Source organism: Calonectris borealis, chromosome 16 (assembly GCF_964195595.1).
Source record: "Calonectris borealis chromosome 16, bCalBor7.hap1.2, whole genome shotgun sequence".
In the NCBI taxonomy this organism is placed as follows: Eukaryota; Metazoa; Chordata; class Aves; order Procellariiformes; family Procellariidae; genus Calonectris; species Calonectris borealis.
The window spans coordinates 18,801,618-18,818,743 of record NC_134327.1 but is presented as its reverse complement, the minus strand read 5'-3'; the positions used below and the strand labels follow the sequence as shown (position 1 = coordinate 18,818,743).

Sequence of the window (17,126 nt, the reverse complement as noted above, 5' to 3'; positions counted from 1 at the left end):
CTTAAAACACAGATTAAGAGCTTCTGATTTTCACAGCATCCTAGTCCAACTTTAAGAAGTTATTTTCAAATAATTTTCTTGCAACTCAGGATGTATGATGCCTGAATGTTCTCAGCTGAGCACTCTCAGTTATGAAGTCCCAGTGAAGATCAAACAGAAACCAAATCAAGGCCCAAATATTTATCTTCTTTCTAAGGGTATTCCTCTAATATGAACAGAGTATGATCCTGGCAGCACTCACCTAACGGAAGCTACATGAATATAAACCTTCGTGGGAAACATTTCAAAAACAAACTTAAAAGCTATTTCCTAAAGGACGTAGGAAACAAAGCATACCTATGCTGCACATCAGACCATGGTACAATGACACTGAGTGTGCAACACACGGGATGAGTGGGCCTACCCAGTGCAGTACTGGGCAGAGACACCATCCCGGAGCTAGCCGGAGGATGCTGAACCGGCTGCGTGCTCAGCTGAACAAGCCTGGGCTCTTAGCGAGGCTGATTAGCTCAAGCTGGCCATCACACACACAGCTGCAGGTTTTTAAGGACCCACATTTCATTGACCAGGGAGTCCCCTGAACCGTGAACTAAATATTCAGCTGTGTGTTTCAATGTCTGCAGAGGGTAATACAGCTATTTTGCAATAATGAACTTTTCTTTCTAATGCGTTGCTGTTCCATCTATTGAGGTTGGTCTTTCCAACTACTGCAACTGAAACTACATGAAACTGAAGACCGTTCATGTCAATACATGCATAGCCTTTGTTTTGTCATGTTAAGGTATTTCCTTGAAACCACTCTTTATTCTACTTTGATTAATACTCTCACCAGAGGAGCAGTTAGGACGAGTCTATAAAATTGTTAAAGTTGCCTATAAGAACGGCTATGTCTGTTTTAAGATGACTTCATTACTGTGATCTGATACCAAATAAATCAATTTGAAAAAAGTTTGTTCATAAATGTAGGGTTAATGTAAGCTGCGGCTACATTAATATATTATCTCCATATAAACAAGGCCTCGGTTACACTGTGCGTCACCTTCTTTTGTCTGGCCAGCATTTTCTCTTTTCTAATAAAAGAGGATAAATTCATTTTTGACTCAATTTTGAATTTCTGCATTTCTGTCAAACGCAGCAACAGAATTTTACAAACAATGATTTAAAATTGTATTTTCCTCTGACTCATATAGGCAAGAATTCTCAAAGAGCAGAACTGAAATTCTTGGACAAGCTCAAGTTTATATCATGGAAAATATAGAAAAACCCACCTTTTTTTTTTTCCCCATTTGCTGACTCAAGAACTGGCAAAACCAGAATCTTCTATGAATACTTAATCCTGAATACTAAATATTCAGTAGCTAGTTTGTCATTTCACTACATAAAAGGGCATCCAGCTCATCAAGAAATAGACTGTCACATTTCAAGTATTTCCACAACATATTTTCCATACACTAAGTTTGACTCATTTTTAGAGTCAGAATAAAAACAGAACAAGAGAGATTAGCATGGGTTTTTTTGTACTTAAGCGAGCATTGCTATGCACTCACTATGAATATGTTGTAGTTGGAATTTGTTTCTTGACATCTGGGCTTTATTCCTGATTCTGCCACAAAATTCGTGCATAGACGGGGCAAATAATCCAAATTGTCTATGACTCAATTACCCCATCCATTAAATAGCCTTAAACCCTAATCTACTGCTCAGTACATACTGAGATTTGAAACACTTTTATTTGAAGATAAGTTGATAAAACAGCAATGAGTATTGTAGAAAAAGTTAAAACACTGAGATTTTATTTTACTCCCCAACAGTTTTAATTTATATCTAAAGCGAGGAAATTTACCTCCCCTGCAACTATCCCTTCCCCTAACAATCCATTCCATAATCCATTCCAATCACAGGGCTTGCAACACTGTGTTCCACATCAAACACACATTTGGCATTTCAACTACTCACCCTATCACCAGCCACAAGGCGGGTACCATTTGTGCTCCAGTTTAGGACTGTAATTTTGGCATTGTGATTTGGTGGTACAACGTGGTGCTCCTTGTCTTGTTTGTTAAGTATCACAACTTCTCCCGTCTCCCAGCCTGTTGCAAGAATCGGTCTGGAAGGGTGCCAGGAAAGTGATGTGACCTGAAAGCTTCTCTCAACATGTGCCTCGGACACATGTTCTCCCTGCAAATGGAAATAAAGTGAAACTCAGTACAAGGATGCAGCTAAACCTTCAGATTCACTTCTCAGTCAACAAGATACTATTCTGTGATAAAGGACTGGCATGTAATAGAGCTTTCTGCAAGAGATATGAAGTGGCTGCACAAATTCTCTTTATAGCTATTTCACGTGCATAAAAATGTGCTACAACATGCAGTACATCCACTTGAAAATTGCTAATGAAAACACAGCAGTGTTAAGTGACTGCCTCACTCTGCTTTTCCAGGCTATTCTTCCCTCACAGCATATATGAGCAGCACTCACTGAATATCAAGCTTTTACTCCTGTATGAAGGATAAGAAGGCTTCAAGCACATTTCAAGGTAGAAAAAATAACTTTTGAAAAAGAAGCACTTCACTGAGGACACAGAATAAACTAACGGTTAAACAGCTCTTAAAGGTAGACACTCTTTTGTGCATGGTTTGCAATAATTCAAGCAAATATTTCAGGCAAATCATTTAACCTCTCTATGTATTTATTTTTCCATTTGTAAAATCTGGATGACAATTTTTCATAATGCACTTGGAAGGGCTACTCATATTAACAGACTTAAACGTTTCCAGTACGTCTCCTGCTAGATAGCTTGGAGTACCATTTCCCTAAATAGCACACTTTTTTCTTGAAAATTATGCAAACCAAAGTCCTACGCAAGCCTCTTGTGTGAAGTTTAGAGTATGCAAAGGAAGTATCTGTCTACAGGCAGAAACCGTACTAGGAAACAACCTACTCAAATGGAACAAGCTGAGTCTAGCAAATCAGTTCAGTCTCAAGGTGGAGGAATGATTTTTTTAAATTTACATTTCTTAGTACATTTTATTCACTTAGAGTTTAAAAAAAAGAAGCAGCATGTGTCCATTTTACTTTTAAGCCTGAAATTCTCATACTATGAGAAGTAAAAAGTGAATTGGTAACCATAACAAACAAGACTGAAAGGTTGTAAAAATTAAATTTCAATGGAAAGATCAATTCAATTTATGAAGACCTTTTCATAAAATACAGGTAATGAGTAGCTGATTAATCTGACATGCCCTAGGTAGCACAGGACATGGATAATAATTAAAATCCAGAGAGCGGGATTCAAGGAGCATAAGTAAGGTTGCAAATACATATATATATATATATAAAGTGAAGTTTCAAACCAGCAAAATGGTATCAAGCCCAAAAGCAAAGTTGCTGATTATTCACCTGTTCCAGGTAGATATCCACACAGCCCCCAGATGCTGTGCTGATGGAAGCAACTGCCAGGAGTGGATGAAGTGGGTGCCATGCTATGTGACAAGGGGAGGCAACTGAATCGGGAGCTTCTGTTCGATGATCCACATACACAGCCATAACAACAGAAGCTGTCACAGACCAAAAACCTGTACAAGGAAAACAAACATTTCTAACAGGTATGCTTAAGTATATAATATGTATACACTATATATATATATGCTATATTATAGATAATATATATAACAAGTATGCTTAAAAAATGGGGAAAAAATAAAGCTACAGCATCATCTTGTTAATACACACTACACAGACATGAAAAAGGTCATAGTGGTATTTTTAAAAAATATGGAGGAAATCTGAGCCCAGTAGTCTGTAGATTCATAGTGCACATAGACTAGGACCAATCACAAGCCAGTGGCTTGTGCTGGCTTATTTCAGAGAACTCTGAAATAACTCAGAATTTACCAGAAAGCTACTTCCAGTACTTCATATCCAAAGATGTCAATTAATGTAGAGAGTGATTTTATGTCGTAAAGTCTCATATCTGGGCTTTCAAAGTAAGTTTTAACAGTTGTGACCACTTTTCAGCTTGTACTGTTGAAATTATGCAAGATTAGTTTAACTCATACTATCTGTTACCTACATTTGAACTATTATCTACATTTGAATGAAAATACTCAGTAAGTGATGTCCCAAAAAAAAGAACCTGAAAGCAATGCTTTTTTCAGAGTTGTGCATCAGAAATGGAGGAAGCCACTAATAATCTTTAATATCTTATATACAAAGATGGTCATTGGGATTTGTGTTGTGTGATCTTATTGGCTTGGTTTCAAAAGAAAAACAGCTAGAGAAAAACACCTCAATGGTTATTAGCAAATAATGCCAAGACCTGGTGAAAACACCAAACCAAACCAAACAAACCCAAACAATTGTGAAAGGTTTAAAAGACTCCCTTCACTTTTCAGGGGAAGAGACTTTTTCTTCTGCGCAGCTAAACCATGAGTTAAGAACCTGCAGGCACACATACGCACAGCAGTTAGATCTGCCTAAGTCACCAATTGGACACCGATGCAGGATGTAAAGTGGACATAAACAGACTCTTGTTTTAAAGTCTCTTTCCTTCAAATATTCTGTCAGTGCTTAAAATAAATATTTTTCTTTAAGAAGGCCAAAAAAAAGAAAAATGAAATCAGATACAGCACCTTTGATTAGGCAGGTTAGAAAGCTGGGTAACATTTTTAAATAAGTTGGTATTCTATATCTTGCCTCTGATATTACAAAAAACAACATGAACATCAAAACAGGAACAAGTGCAGTTAGCGTAATAACAAGCAATTTGATCTTTCAACAAAATCCATTCACCTTTATCTTCACACTCCTTCAAAATCCTCCACGTTCCCATAGCGGCATGTGGGTCTAGTTTTACTGCTACACAAAAAAACCCCAACAAACCATTGAAATAAAAATTGGAGTGGTTTTCATCTTTATTTCATGGGGTTTTAATAGTTTTCTTAAATCTCCAGTTTTGTTCCAAAATACTGTACCCATTCTACCATTTTCATTCTTATTTAATCTGTTTCATTTCACTCTAATGGGAAGAATTTAGCCCATATTTGAATATAAGCTTTATATGGGCTCAAACTTTGAACTAATAGAGAAATTAACTTCAGATTCAAATAAAAATTTGAGATGCCTAAATAAAAACCACATTTGGTATGAAATAATGGTTTTATCACACAAAACCGCACAGCTGTAATGTCTTTTCTAGAGCCACCTTTTTCTGCTGTCAAGTGTTCCTTGCATCTGTAGTCATAAATATTACTTATTATTATTCAGTTATTTCAGTCCCCTTCAGAGAGGGAAGAAAGTAAGTTTGTCAAGCTTACAAACTGCATCTCTTAATCAACTCACTAATAGGTACATCAAGCCACATTGTCTGCTTTGCTACAGGTGACTGTCAGCTTGTTCCAATTAGGATAGCTATAGCTAACTATCCCTTTCGGCATTAATAGGCAGCAAAACCAATTTTTCAGTCAATACCGTATATATTTAAAATGGCAGACTAGCACTTACTAAAACAAGATTCAGTGATATTGTCATGTAAATTATGGACAATCCCTAACATAAAATACTTTTCAGCATCTCAGTAACTATACAAAATTGTGCAGGAGACTGCTATATGCAAATAAATAAATTGCTTATATAAGTAGATTACTCAATGGTGTAAAAATCACTAAACCAACATTCATTTGCTTGTTGTAATCTTGGGAATTCATTATTCACCTGTTTACTGTTGCTTCAAACTCATGTACTTTCACTCTTTAGCTTTGACAGATACTTCTTCAAAAAACCTTCAAAGAAAAAAAATGAAAACCAAGTAGCACTACTTCTACAAATGATTCTGGCACTGCACGTTCTATTTTTTCCTAAAAGACAAGAATTTCTGAAAAAGTTAACCACTTTGAGGACTGGAATAAAACATGACCAAGTCCAGATATCTGATCTCAGTAATCAGATTAGATACACCTGATGGACACTTTTGAAACAACCCACAAGCACTTCATAAAAACCGTAAGAGTTCAGAGAATCACAGAGTGGTTTGGGTTGGAAGGGACCTTTCAAGGTCATCTACTTCCAACCCCGCTGCGTGGGCAGGGACATCTTTCACTAGATCAGATTGCTCAAAGCCCCGTCCAACCTGACCTTGAAAACGTCCAATGATGGGGCATCCAAAACTTCTCTGGGCAACCTGTTCCAGTGTCTCACCACCCTCATTGTAAAACTTTTCTTCCTTATGTCCAAACAAAACCTACCCTCTTACAGTTTAAAACCATTACCCCTAGTCCTGTCAGTACAGACCCTGGTAAGAAGTCTCTCTCTATCTTTCTTATAAGCCCCCTTTAGATTTTGAAAGGCCGCAAGAAGGTCTTCCTGGAGCCTCCTCCACGCTGAACAACCCCAACTCTCTCAGCCTTTCTTCATAGGAAAGGTTCTTCCAGCCCTTCGATCATTTTCGTGGTCTCCTCTGGACCCACTTGAACAGGTCCATATCTTTCTTGTGCTGAGGGCTCCAGAGCTGGACGCAGTACTGCAGGTGGGGTCTCACCAGAGCAGAGGGGCAGAATCCCCTCCCTCGACCTGCTGGCCATGCTGCTTGTGATGCAGCCCAGGATACGGTTGGCCTTCTGGGCTGCGAGTGCACATTGCCAGCTCATGTCCAATTTTTCATCCACCAGCACCCTCAATTCCTTCTCGTCAGGGCTGCTCTCAATCCATTCATCACCCAGTCTGTACTGATACTAGGGCTTGCCCCAACCCAAGTGCAGGACCTTGCACTTGGCCTTGTTGAACCTCATGATGTTCACACAGGCGAACATCAGACATGACATTAATGCCTGCCCACAGAGAAAAGTTGAGAGAGGTTCAAGGTCATTCTCTGCCCCTGTTCTTAACTGGCCTGACACAAGCCAGGTCTAGTCCAGACATCATATACCCATACTAACATGGCCCTGTGCTTGGGATATCAGGTCCTTTGGGGAAATCAAGCCTTATTTCAGGGTTTATCAGCTCACAGGTCATACACCACCAATACAGGGACCAATGCAGATTGATAACTGGCCATCATCTCAGAACATGGGCAAAGGACTGTGTTTGTCTGCACCCACCAGCATAGACATGCTTAAGATTTCACACGGAGTCGGTAATTTTATAAGTAGGGGAAGATTATCCTTTGACATGGGGTAATTTCTCTCCAAACAAACCTCTCAATTCATTTCTTACAAGTTGAGAGAGTATTAAAATAAATTACAAACCAAATAGTTTTTATTTGTTTGAAGTTTCTGGGATTTAGGTAGGCAACCTCAAGATTCCTATTGCTACAAATGATAGCAGTGAGCCAGAATACATGCACATATTTCAAAAGACAATCATCTACATTCAGGGAAAAAAAAAAAATTATGCTATTCTGTCTCTGGTAACAATTCTTAAAAAGCTACTTTTATGCTCTGTATGACAACGTTGTCAGCACATTTAGCATCTAAGGGAGGCTGATCACGATTAGGTTTGCTATTCTTCTGGAATTGCTACTGGCCACAAGCTTACCAGAAAACCCATCACCAAGCATATTCATAAAATGAGTTTACTGTATGCATTGCTGTGATGTTTCCCTGACAAGACTTGACAGCTATCTATGCAAAACAATAATTTTTTCTTATAATCCCTACCCATAAGAAATGCTTTTTAAATTTTAAAACGTTTAAAATAGTTAGCCCCAGAAAAAAATGGGAATACGAAATTGAGTTATGCTACAAAAATATGGCTAATGACTAAATACTATTTTCTCTAACTAGTAAAACAAAAAGAGTAAATAGTAAAAATCTGATTAAATCCTGAACCTGCACCGAGGGAGATGGAGTGAGAAAACACGCACAGGGACGAGCCCAATTCTTCTGCCCGTGGGACAGCGCCTCGCTTGCGCGGGTCACCTCGGCCGAGCTGTAATCGCCATTCGCCAGCACGAAACATCGAGGGGCTCCGTGGACACCCACAGCCCGCCAGGAGCGGCTGCTCCGGGCTCCCAGCTCGGGCGCCGTAAACACGCAGGTCCCGCCCGCCAGTTCGCGCTCCGTGGGCGCGCCGGCAGACCCGGCCGCTACCGCCGCCCGCCCGAGCTCGGGGAGACCGCAGGCAGCGGCCCGGCCGCCCCGGAGCCTCAGGCTGACGGCGACCGACCCCGATCCCGCAGGCCGGGCCCAGACCGACCGAGAAAAAGCCGGCCAAGCCGCCGCGGGCTCCCGGCGCCTTCGCCCGGGCCGACCCCAGCGGGCCAGCGTCCCCCGCCCGCTCTTACCTGCCGGCAGCCCCGGCGGCGGCCCGGCGCTGAAGGCCGCACTCGCTCCGAGATGCTTTGCGTTACCCCTGACAACGGGGAGAGCCCCCGGCACGGAAACTCCCGACGCGGAGCCGAAGAGGCACGGAAACAACCGAAGCGCTCCGCTGGCACACCGGACAGAGACGGAAAGTGCCGAGCGCAGCGGGAGCCGGCGCGCTCGGCCGTGGCGCCCCGCGGCCCCCGCCGGTGAGTCGGGGCCGGCGCTGGGCGTCCCGCGGGCAGGGGGCGGCGCGGCCTGCTCTCCTCCCGGGGCGAGCGGCAGCCGCTCCGGGCTGGCTCTCCTTCGCCCCCCGGACGGCGCCTGGGAGCGGTGGTCGGAGGGGCTGGAAGCGCCGCCGCCCTGCGCGGGGCCAGGGGACCGGCCGGGCACCAGCCCAGCACCAGCTCCCTCACCCCGAAGGAGGGCGGCCCCCTCCCCGGGCTGCGCGGCAGGCCCAGCGCCCCGTCCCTGCCTCCGGGCACAGAACCACCCCCACGCATGGACACCCACCCTCGGGGCTCCGGCTGGCGAGACCCCGAATCGTGACAGGCAGCTTTCAAGCATCAGCAGCCGTCTTCAGGATTTGCTGAATTAACCCGTGGGGAACTTCTAAGGGTGACGGACTGTGCAGCTCCCCGGCTTCCTGCGAGTCCAGATTCGATCACGAACTCTTCAGGCACCGGAACACATATTAAACCCCCACGGCAACAGAGCCTGATCCAACTGAAACGTGGTGAAATATAAATGCATCTCATAACCATACGTGATTACACAGCCCAGAGCTCATTAGCTCTTTCAGAGCTTTCGCGGGAAGAGTGATTTGGTAACTTTTTAACATAGTGGCCAAGTTTTTCTAGTAACATCTAAGTGAAGGTAGCCCCAGAAAGCCCTCCAGCCGCTGCCCTGGGTGCAGGTCAGACACAGCCCAGTTCCGTCTCCAGCCCTCATCAGTGGCGGGCCTGCATTCAGCCTTACAGCCAGGTTCACCCAACGTGTTCAAAAAAGACCCAATCCTCATACTGCTGTCAACTCCACAATCATTTGTAATTCCTCTGAAGTCACACCACTTCCACACAAACAGATGAAAGGAAGCTACACCTCCAGTTCAGCTGTGACCAACAGTTTCTGCATGCGCTAACTTAGGTTGACTCTGGCCATGTGTAACATATTGTGTAATTTATGTGGTGGTTCACACTTTTCCAAGCATACAGCAATTACTGGTACCCTTCTGACGGAAAAAGGTCAGTTTTGTTAGCAAGTAGGGAAAAAGTACTAGGTGGGAAGCAGACTGCACGAAAACGTGCTGTGTCTCTTCCAGAACTTAATGACAGGCTTAAGGTAGGGAGGCCAAACACTGCTTTAGCCCTTCTTGCTACAAGCTCAGCATCCCCCTCTAGAACAAATTGTTTTCGTGGCAGCAGAAGTCCTGTTTCCTGTAGCTTTTTATCTCATTCTTTAATTATCTTCTCCCTTACAAGGCATCAGCTCTAACAAAGTCATTCATGGCACCTCTTCTTCGTGGATTCTTGGACACCTAGTAACACCATTAGCTCACTCAGGTGCCACTCCCAAAGTAGAGTTGGTAATTCCTTTCTTGGCTCTGCCCAGCTATTTTCACTGTTTGTGCCCATAGCATTTTTGACACCTTCAGACTTGAAGTTGAGTGAGCAGACCATGTGTGCAGATGCCCTGTTTTCTCAGACAACCAGGCTGAGGAAACTATTGCAACTACACAGTACAATCAAGTCAGAAATACATGGCCAGTAGGAGCCTCAAGCAATCATCTAGTCTATCATCCCTTTCTGGGCTGGAATAAAAATCATCTAAAAAACCCCACCGACTGCCTCTGCTCAAGTGACCATTTTTATGGCTTTCATAATTGCCTGGTTCAATGTTACACAAACTTTTGCCCAATAACTAAACTACATTTCCCTACTTGCGCAGGCTTAGCTGGAAATTAAAGTTCCCTGCCCACCAATATTCAACAGAGAAGCCCTGCTGTAGAGGATTTATAGCCTAAATAGACAAATGAACAGGGCATCCTAGGATCCTAAGATCTTCCCTCCTGAGCACCGCACTCATGCCCAAGACCTCTGAGTCCCTAAAGTCCCAGGACAGGCAAAGAACAAGCTTCAGGAGTGTAGTCGCACACAGTGCATTTCACCCCTTCCTCTAAGGGCTTGACCTCAGATGCTGAGAAAAAGAAAAAAAAAGTTGCATGATTAGGTGCTTCCTATTTAGTAAGCCATAAAGGATTAACAATAGAAGTCTGACCTTCAGTTTAAATCCTCTTACCTGAATGTGAAAGGGCTGCTTTAGTAACACAAAGATCATCCATTATCATTTGCCAGATTAAACAATTTAAGAGCCTTTTAAGAACAAATGAGTTATGAATGAAATGTAGTAGTTTCTAAGAAACCTAAAAAGAAAATACAGGGAACGTCCACTATATTGGTGGCTTTTACATCTAAGATCTTTGGAAAAGTATTTTTACATTGTAATTAGTGTAACGATCATGCACATTAGATGCAAAATTAAAAACACCTTAACATAAAACAGAACTTAGTCCTTTTGCTGGACAGTTCTGCATTGCTTGCTCTATTTCTATTAAGCACACAATTTGTTATTTGTATCTTAAAATACACAGCATGTGCAACAAAACCAAGTTAATGTTCTTGCCTAGCCTAGAAAACCATGGCAACAAACACTGAAAGATTATTTGCATTTTGTATCTGCACAGGTCTGCCAAAGCATGTCATGGACCCTCCCTACTATTAAAAAAGGACGAATGAAAGTTCAAGTGTCTTTTGACATCTCAACCTACCCCCTGCCTCTCAGCTCTTGTCCAATTCCTTTTTATTCAGTCTTTCTTTCACAAACATTTACACACATGAGCAACTTCACACCTTAACAGTCCACTCGAGACAATGGCACTATTCAAGCATATAAAGTTATTTACATACAGAGAGAATGGAAACCTTCAACTCTGAGCTCCTTGGGGAGCTGAACATACTTTCATGTCTCTTTGCAAAGCACCATGGAAATATATGGCACTGCAGATGCAAAATGCATCATTTCCTGTCAGTATTGTTAAATTTGGTTGTGGTCAAACCAAGTGGCAAAAATAAGCCATATGATCTTGTGCTACATTATAACAAAACTGCAAAATATTCTCTCTACAAAAAAACTAATTAAGATGTAGATTTAAATGCAAAGCTCTACAGTGGAGACAAGACCATTAAGCAATTTGGCTCTTTTTTGTTTACAAATTGCATTTATAGCAATACACTTGGTTACTCACAGCTATGTTTTACAGTATATTTATAGATGACACACAGCCCAAGGCATGCTCAAGTTTAGTTCACCATCATAAGATGATTACTTGCAACACTCTCCTCGGGAGCCCAATCTTCCAGAATTTAGATGCCATCATGAAGTTTAAATTGTTAAGACACTGATTTCTAAGCCACAGCTTATAAAGATTTTCCTTAGAAGAGGACCAAGGCATCCTTTCCTGCTATGAAACTCACAGAGTTTCAAAAAGAGGATGATCTAATGTTCTTTCCATAAAGAACTTATCAAGGAAAAAAAATCTGACACAGTACCAGTTGTAACATTTTTGGAAATCATTCTTCCTAGCAGTTAATATGAAGTCAGCACATAAAAGTATCAGAGAGCAGTCACTGGAAAACAGGCCAAAACATTAGGTTAGCAAATGAAATTGAACCCCTTTTAATTCAGTACATCACTGAATAAAGCTTCTTAATCCTGGAGCAGTATATTAAAAAAAATCCCACTTCAGGGTACCCACACAGTTGCAAACTCTGGAAGACGACTAGAAGTTGTGAAGACACTAGGCCTCCCCAGGAGGTTTCACATTTGTAATTTCACGTCTGTTACTTGTAACCTTTATGAACACTAAGAACCTATTAACATTCTTAATTAGTAAGAGGCGTGTTGTCAAGCGAGCTGCTGGGACAGTGAGCGCCCCAGCGGCACTCCCGCCCCGAGGACCCCGCTCAGCTCAGAGCCTCGCAGAAGCACGGCCGCCATCTTAGGCGGCCTGGCCTCGCACCAGCCAGGTCCCCGGCATTGTCTCTCTCCCCAAGAACCGCTAAAACCAGTACGAGATCGGCAAGAAGTGGTAGGCTCTTTAGCCGACACCCAGCCCGCGCCGTCAAGGGGTGCTCAGTACCACACGCGCGGCTCAGGGAAGCGCCTCCCCGGTGGCCGCCCCAGCCGGTTCCTAAGTCCGGCCCAGGACAGCACGAGCAGCTCCGGAGAGAGCGGCCCCAGGGCTTCCCCCTCACGCTCCGACGGGCCTAAGGGAGCGGGAGCAGCGGGCACTGCCGCCGCGATGTGGCTTCGCCGGGCAGCGAGCCCCCGCACCGCCAGCCAGAGCTCGCCTGTGCCAGCGGACCCCTCCGGGCGAGCGAGTGCGGCCAGGGGGGAGCCCCGCGCTGCTTTCACCGCCTGGCTAAGGCCCCAGCACTGGGGGCCGCGGGGGAGCCCGGCACAGCGGCGAAGCGAAGGAAGCAGAGCAGCAGCCACGCAAGGAAAAGCCGCCGCGCCCCAGGGACCCGTCCCGCCGCAGCGCCCGCGTCCCGTCCAGCAGCGGCCGCCGCTCCTGGCAGCAATAAATACAACGCCGCATGCAAATCACCGCTTTCTGACCAATGGGGCCCTGGACCACGACCAAGGGCCCTGGCTATAGGGCCTGCAATTGGTTTTTCTTTTAGCCAATCAGCAGCCAGCTCTCAGGATTCGTCTCGCCCTCTGACGGACACCGGCTGCCGCCTCTTCCTCTGCGTTAAGCTTTCGTCACCCGCCCCGCGACGCGCTTTGTTTGGCTTGCGTTTGGGCCCCGGCCCCGCCTCCCGCCTCGCTCCCGCTTGCCGCGAGCCAATGGGGCGCCTCGTTCGGGGTCCCGGGGCGGGGAGTGCCGGCGCGCTCAGCTGGGCCCGCGCGCCGCGTCCTGCCCCGCCCCCTCGGCCCGGCGCAGGGTGACGAGGAAGCGGAACCGCGGCGGCCGGGACCCCATCGCGGCCCGCTCTGCGGCCGAGCGCGGGGCCGGGGGCGACGGCGGAGCGCGGCCGAGCCCGGGGCGCCGGGGAGCCGCGGGACCGCTCCGCCGGGGGCGCTGAGGCCCGACGGGGAGCCGGCGGTGCCGGGACCGCGGCCGCGGTGTCGGAGGAGCCTGGGGAAGAGAGGTCGCCTCCCCGGCCGGGAGCAGGGCTGCTGCCGCCAGCAAAGCTGGGAGGGCCGCGGGGGCCCGCGGTGGTCGTAGGACGCGCCGGCCTCCTCCCGAGCTGGCGGGTCTGGGGCGCAGCCTGGGGGTGCCTGGGGCTGCGGGTGCCGGAAGACCCGAGGCAGCCGCCGGCGGGAGAACTGGAGCGCGGAGGCTGCACGGCGGCATTGATGCGGCAGGTGAGGCTCGGGGCGGGGGATGGAGCCTCCCGCGGGGGCGGGGTGGGCCTGCTGTGGTGGGGGGAGGAACGGCGCCTTGGGCCCCCGCGGGGCGTGCGTGTCCCTTGGGGACCGGCCGGCCCGCCCCGGCCCAGCCCTCCCGGCCCAGCCGTCATCAGCAGGGTGCGGCGGCGCCGGGGTCTGCGGGGAGCTTCGCCGCACGGAAAGCGTCTCCTCTGCGGGGAGCCGGGCTTTTGTAGGCGGCAGGGTGAGGGGACGGCGACCGAGTATGAAGGTCTGGAGGACCAAGGCAGCGAGGTTGAGATCTTCCCTTTGGAAGAAGAAGGAGAAGCAGAGGCAAGGTGGGGACGAAAGGCAGCTGCGATGGGTGAGCTGGGTGCGGGGCACGGCCAGAGGGTTTAGGCAGGACGCTGTCAGGAGCCGGCTGTTGGGAAGCAGGGCAGGTACTGGGATGTGCTACCCTAGTCTTGGAGGTAACTGTCCCCAAGATGCGTTTCTTTGGTATCCCCCTACTAATTGTGGGGGATGCTAGTGGATGCACCATTTAATTTCCGGTAATAACGCTAAACTTCAAATCAGGGAGATCTAAGCCTTACTTAAGTGAAGGTTTTGAGCATAGACTGTCAGAGTTGGAAGATTTCTGTCTTCAAAATAACGGAAAACACTGCAATTTTTGTCTGTGGAGAACAAGTTTGTGTTTGTAATTAGGGACCTGTCAGGTGAATAGTTTACCGAGTTTTAATATGAGTTTAGATCCACAGTTCAAATCAGTTTATTGAGCATTTGCAAAGAATGAAACATTGCCCAACATAATTCTGAATGGGTAGATTCAGCGGTTTAGCCGGAAATCATTAGAGGGAAAAGTATCGTTTTAATAGTAGGAATACAATCCATAAACTGTAATCACACAAATTTGTATGCCGTATAATGCTGATGCACCTTGTTTATTTTAAACCACGTTATTCTGGTGTCAGCCTAATCCGTAGTAATTCCGTTTTTTATTTGTGATATTCAGAATTTCCTTCTCTTGTTGGTTTTTATCTTTTCCCTTAATTAAAGTTGGACTGTGGCTCCTGCTCTGGTGATAAGGCAGCTGCATTGCAACTGCTACTTCTTTCTGTTTTGCTGTAAGTGGTTTCTTTCTTGGAAGTTGACTTCTTTTAGATATGGTGTCAGTAATATTTTTACACTCTTTAGGGAAAAAAACCACAGTTGTTGGGTTTTAGCAGATAATATGATTTAGTGCCTTAAGCTTTTGTGTGTGTATCTGGCGTTTTGTTCCGAGTATCAAAAAAAACTTCAGAATTGAGAGGGTTTATGAAGTTAGCCACAGGGCGAGCGGTCGTCCCGGCGGCCAGTCCAAATGCCAGGTTTGGAGTGAAGGTCGTTCAGCGATGCCCCTCGGGAAGGCCAGGAGCGGTCCTCCGGCAAACGATGTTTTAAAACTTTTTTGCTTGGCCAAGAGGTCGCAGCATCGCCGTGAGCTGCAGGGTGAGGGGGGGAGAGCCGCTGCGGATGCCTGCAGAGTGTGTTGCCCTTCAAATTGAAAAAAATAACGAAGGGGGTCACCGTGATTTCAAACAACCGCTGGAAGCTGCCGGCGGAGCCCGCCGGGAGCGGCTGGCCGAGGGGAGCCGGCCGTCTCCCGGCGCGGGTCGGCCCGCCAAGGCCGGCGGTGACAGGCGCCCGGCCCGCGGCGCGGTGCTCCTCGCAGAGGAGGCGGCCGGGCCTGGGGCTGCCCCGCGGGGAGCCGCGGAGAGGTGCGGGGCTCTGGCGGGGTGGGGGCGGAGGGGGAGCTGGAAATCTCGGTAGCCTCGGCCAGTCCCAGCCCCAGAGACACACACACACACAGAGAGGAGGAGAAGCCGCCGCCGCCGCATCTAGGAACATGAACCCCCCCCCCGCGGCAGGCCGGATCGCCTCGGCTCCATGGTGAGGAGAAGGAAGAGCCCCCCTGGGCCCGAGGAGCCGCGGAATGGGTAGGATGGGGGGCGAGCAGCCGGCCCGGCCCGGCCGCGCTGCCCTGCTCCGCTCCGCCGGGCTCGGTCGCTGCCTTTCCTCTCAGCGGCTGTCGAGCGCTTCCACACGCCCGAGTTTGGCTGGGCGATTTCTCCGCCAAAGGCGCCCCGAACCCCTTCGGGAGGGTGCCGGAGGGCTGCCCGGGGAGCCCGGCTGCCTTTTGGGCCGGTTTGGGGGGGGTTCCGGCGGGGCTTTCGCCCTCCCGCCCTCGGCACAGGTTGTTGGGTCGGGACAGCAAACGAAAGGGGATTTAGTAACAAACAACGGCGGCCATGTTGAGAGGAATTTCTGCAGCTAAACTTCTCCCCTCTCAGCCCAGGGATTTCTCTCCCTCTATGGGGGGCTCCCTGGCCTGACTTTGTGCCCCCCTCTTTTCTCTCTCTCCTCCCCAACAGGATGACAGTGAAACTGGGAGAGAGCAGCGGGGAGGAAGGGGTGAAAAAGCTGGGCAAGAGAGCAGGAGGAGATGAGGAGTCCCTGGAAGAAGAAGGGGCAGGAGGAGGAGGAGAGGCAGCTCCAGGCAGCAGCAGCACAAAGAAAGAAGAGAAGATTATTAACAACAACACTAACAGCAGCCCCCCTCCGAACCCCAGCTTATCGCAGGCCCCGGCCTCCCTCCAGCCCTCCCACAGCCAGGACCAGCATCATTTTCTCAGGTCCAGCGTCAGACCTCAGAGCAAGAGGCTGAAGAAGGATTCCCAGGCATCCTCTTCAGTTGGCAGCAGCACTGCTGCAAAAGGCAAAGGTACTGTATTTTGGCACTCTTAAAACACACAGGCAAGGGGGGTGGCGGGGGGGAGTCACCTGTGGGTTTGGGGGTTGTCATTCTCCTCCTGTAGATGCCATCTTTTGTTTGGTTTTGGGGAAGGTGTTTTGGGGCTTGTTTCTCACAGTAGCTGAAATCTTCTTTGTGTCCCAAACCTTCAGCTTCTCTGCTGCCCACTATCCTCTTTGCACTTGCAGAAATGGGAGGTTTGGATATGTACGTGGAGGAGGAAAAAATCTCCATTATTGAAGCAAACCTTTAATTCCTGCATTTCATCTCTCTTGAGTTTTAGGAAATTCTTGTATTTTGGTTAGGAAATTAGACTCCAGCTAGCCGCGTAATCAGGTGGCTGCACTCTGAATTCTGTTCTTGGATAATAACAGAATTTTCACTGGGTGCTAGTTAAAAAAGGGAAAAAAACAACCCACAAGACATTGGTGATTTCCCCCAATTATTTCTATGACTGTTTTACCCAAAGAACTATTCTGGAAACAGCTTTGAAATACACAGTGACATATTTGTTTCTAAGGTTTTGTGAGTCCTGCATTACTGTTTCAGAACAGTTTGGGCATTTTCATGTAATTTGAGTTTTTATTAAGATTGTTTTGTATACA

The 17,126-nt window shown here is 47.1% G+C and overlaps 2 protein-coding genes across 8 annotated transcripts in view; one reads left to right on the top strand and one right to left on the bottom strand.

The window, feature by feature from the left end:
- The window catches only part of IFT140 (intraflagellar transport 140), an 88,965-nt gene extending 80,564 nt beyond the window's left edge, over positions 1 to 8,401 (bottom strand). Inside the window, exons 1-5 of one of the 2 annotated variants that reach the window (XM_075165725.1) lie at positions 7,824 to 7,981; positions 5,713 to 5,780; positions 4,792 to 4,857; positions 3,400 to 3,575; positions 1,957 to 2,178 (exon numbers count right to left, since the gene is read on the bottom strand). In XM_075165725.1, the coding sequence (XP_075021826.1) occupies positions 1,957 to 2,178; positions 3,400 to 3,575; positions 4,792 to 4,831 (438 nt within the window). In that variant the 5' untranslated portion in view covers positions 4,832 to 4,857; positions 5,713 to 5,780; positions 7,824 to 7,981. Of the gene's footprint in view, positions 1 to 1,956; positions 2,179 to 3,399; positions 3,576 to 4,791; positions 4,858 to 5,712; positions 5,781 to 7,823; positions 7,982 to 8,278 lie in introns of those variants that run through there. The other variant, XM_075165726.1, reaches the window with a different exon arrangement.
- A 4,886-nt stretch (positions 8,402 to 13,287) lies between these two features.
- The window catches only part of CRAMP1 (cramped chromatin regulator 1), a 50,539-nt gene continuing 46,700 nt past the window's right edge, over positions 13,288 to 17,126 (top strand). For 3 of the 6 annotated variants that reach the window (XM_075165714.1, XM_075165710.1, XM_075165709.1), the window contains exons 1-2: positions 15,690 to 15,706; positions 16,142 to 16,491. In XM_075165714.1, coding sequence (XP_075021815.1) covers positions 16,143 to 16,491 — 349 coding nt within the window. In that variant the 5' untranslated portion in view covers positions 15,690 to 15,706; position 16,142. Of the gene's footprint in view, positions 13,728 to 13,959; positions 14,069 to 15,539; positions 15,660 to 15,689; positions 15,707 to 16,141; positions 16,492 to 17,126 lie in introns of those variants that run through there. The other 3 variants (XM_075165712.1, XM_075165713.1, XM_075165711.1) reach the window with 3 other exon arrangements.